Below are 3,344 nucleotides of genomic sequence, written 5' to 3'. Positions count from 1 at the left end.
ACACTGAAAAAAAGATTTGGTTGACGAAACCAAAATTTGGTATACTGAACCAAAAAATTTGGTTAAAATAGGATCAACCAAATGTTTGGTAAGAATAAACAAAAAATTTAATTGACGCTGTTTACTTCCTGTAACCAAAATATTTAGTTGGTTCAAATAAACGTATTGTAATGTATAGAATAATTTAGTTGAGTCTTTTGCTACACTGAATTAAAAATTTTGGTTATATTGAATAAAAACATATAAAGGACACTAAACAATTTTATTAGATATCGTTTTATTACATATCGTCTATTACAAAATAGTCAGCAGTAACCGACTTTACTAAGGAAGTAATGCTGTACTGACTAGCATTAGTACATTTCACAGTCTTCCATTTACTTGAAAACGAAACACGATAAGCGTATAAATGTCTCGAAAACCCAAGGGTCTCTAATATTTGTAAAACAAAAAACGGTTCTTTTGCTTCATTAAAACAAATAAAGTGAATTAAACCAAAAACAGGTAAAATGTCCGTTACGTCAACACTTAACACAAATTGTGGCTTAAATAAAATGCTTTGGACTTCAATCCATGAAACAGTAGTGTAAATTTGTGGTAAGTATTTTTTAAAGGAATCAAATTGAGGATGAGAATACACTGAATCTATAGAAATATGTGGTCCCGATATTATTTCATCGGTAAATGAAATGTTATTAAGTAATCTGTGATTCAATCTTAATTGATGTTTCAACGCAAGTGTTAACGGCAAATTTTTTCTAGTAGTTACGACATGTGATTCTATCTTTGACTCTTTGTGTTTCGCCTCGAAACGCATGCACCAAACATGAACCAGAGGTCCTACGCGAAGCATAAGGCGTGCGTAATGTAACATATTATGATGTTTCGTTTTTAAGGTGTTACCAAATAATCTAACGTAGATTTCATGGTGTTCTGTTACCAAACATTGTAAGTATTCTATTTCTTGCAATGAGAAAGATTTAGCGTTTAGAATATCAATTATTGCTCTTAGAGTAAGGTATAGTTCCCAATGTGGATCATCATGAGGCACAAAATCGCCAATAATAAGGCCAAAATATTTCGTAAAACGTATTACTTGAGCCGCAGAAAAACCCAAATGAAGATTATTTAATTTTTCTCTTTTTAAAAAAGGAATTCGATTGCTTAATTCGCTTACGCCAAAATCAAAAGCTCCGACACGATCATTCAGGTCTTCAAGTGTAAAAAGCTTTAAATTTACAATATAATGCAACAAAATCTGAGATAAATCATATCCACAAACTCCTTCATAAATATCGTGCATGATATCAAGAGCACTGTTTTCTAAAATATGAAAATCTTCTATTTCATTGAATACACATTCTGAATTTATTCCGGTTGTACTAACATCGTTTTTTTCAACATCAGCTTTATAATTTTCTGCGTTACGTAAAAGTTCAGGTTTTTCGTTAGTCGCACTCAATAATTCATTGCGAGATATTTGGCACGTTGAACATGGTTTATTGGCTACAAAAGACTCCACAAAACCACCTATTTCATGGCGACCAAGATTATCTGCTACAATTAAACGACAATTCACATAAATGTCAATATTATCATTTGTCGTGTATACTGGATAAGTATGTAGAAATTGTAATTCCTTTATAAGCGGTAAAAAGGTATTTCTATTTCCAAACTCTTTTCGATCGTTACTGTTAAATAATAACGCAATTTGTATATTGATCAGATGAGACTGGACATTTGGAGGTATACATGGCAAAGAATAATACACAGCACCAATTTTATGAGTGCCTGCGTGAGAGCCAAGTGGATCATTCACCTCAAACTCATCATAATAAAATATGAGAGGAATAATTATTCTGTCTGGATACTTTTCTTGTAATATTTTGTACGATTCAGCCTGAACTATATTCGAAATACCATTCGATTCCATTAATAAGCTTTGCATGTAATTTAAAATTTGTTGTAAGAAATTAGGTATACCAAATAATTTTTGTAGAACTAATTTTACAGATACATATTGACCCGTCACATTTGTAGGTACAATTACATAATTTGAATCAACCATTTTCCCAATACTTTGTTGACCAATTATATACGATTGTGGTTCTATTAAGGTACCCAGATCTTTAAAGTATTTAAATCGTTTGTACTCTGAGTCGAATGATACGAATGGGTTTTCGAATAAGTTTAAGACTTCCTCTATTTTACGCTTATCGTCCACGTTGTTAAGAAAAGATAAAACAGTTGGCTTTAGATATGAAAATATTACATTTTTAATAAATGTACGTGTAGAATCGATTATTGTTTGTACGTGCCTCCTATTCATTGACGTTTCATTATAAAAAGTAGACGCGAACTTTGCACTTTCATGTCGTAATCGTTCTTTAAAATGAACAAGATTCTCTTCAATGTTATCTAAATTCAAAAGAAATTCATCTTCAATTACAAATGAAGAATTGGAAGTAGAAACATTGAAATCCCAGCTATCATTATCGTCTGTACTTGAAAAATCAGCAGTAGGCTGAATTCGTGCATCGAAAAAACATTGGTTGTCTTCCGCATGATTCTTAATCAAATGACTTTTAAAACCTTTGATAGTTTGAAAAATGCGGTTACAAGCAGTTTGCATACATATGTAACGATCGTACGTCTGAAATTTATGCAATACAGAAAAATGACGGATAAACTGGTCAATATTTTGGAATCTTGTCTCACATAAATGGCAACGGAACATCTTGAACGATAAAATAACAGTCATAACCTTTTCACGTAAAGAAAGAAATTAATACTATGTAAATGCTGAAGTTAAAACTATACAGTTTTATCTTTTCTTAACAACAAACCACATACATATTAATCTGTTAATACTATATGTGTAACTAACAAATACTATACATTAACTGCCTCTAATTCATCTATTAGATTCATCACAGATTTATCGTTCTTATCCCACGTTGTTGTTCGGCCATAAATATATTTCTGTATAAACAGCCATACCTGCTCACAGCCAATTGGATACTTTACGTTGAAAACGTGAAAGATCTTGTACAAGATATCGACGGCTTTCAGTATATTTTCCATTTTATACATTACATTATCGATGATAATGTAAAATGCTTCGATTGAAGTGAGTTGTGGACCTACAACAATTATATAAGGTTGTACGGTTCTTTTTAATTTAGCAGCATTCTCTCTTTTTCCACGTTTAACTCTTTCCAATTCTCCTGGAACCTGTAATATTTAAAGTGTTGTTAGACAATTATTGGTCCAATTTTCGGAGACGACATAAATTTTAGTTACATTAGAAATAAATATCATTAATTTTATTGGAACAAAATTTT

At 31.2% G+C, this 3,344-nt stretch overlaps 1 protein-coding gene across 1 annotated transcript in view; it reads right to left on the bottom strand.

Annotated features, from left to right (window-relative positions):
• Positions 1-1,177: 1,177 nt before the first annotated feature.
• LOC105556001 overlaps positions 1,178-3,344 on the bottom strand; it is a gene marked incomplete at its 3' end in the record, with an annotated part of 7,780 nt that continues 5,613 nt past the window's right edge. The window contains exons 8-9 of the mRNA XM_012003057.1: positions 3,001-3,234; positions 1,178-2,251 (exon numbers count right to left, since the gene is read on the bottom strand). Of these exons, the coding sequence (XP_011858447.1) occupies positions 1,178-2,251; positions 3,001-3,234 (1,308 nt within the window). The remainder of the gene's footprint in view (positions 2,252-3,000; positions 3,235-3,344) is intronic.

The sequence above is a fragment of the Vollenhovia emeryi genome, unplaced genomic scaffold (assembly GCF_000949405.1).
Source record: "Vollenhovia emeryi isolate VEMERY1.0 unplaced genomic scaffold, V.emery_V1.0 DF940454.1, whole genome shotgun sequence".
Taxonomy (NCBI): Eukaryota; Metazoa; Arthropoda; class Insecta; order Hymenoptera; family Formicidae; genus Vollenhovia; species Vollenhovia emeryi.
This window is presented reverse-complemented; position numbering and strand designations above follow the sequence as displayed.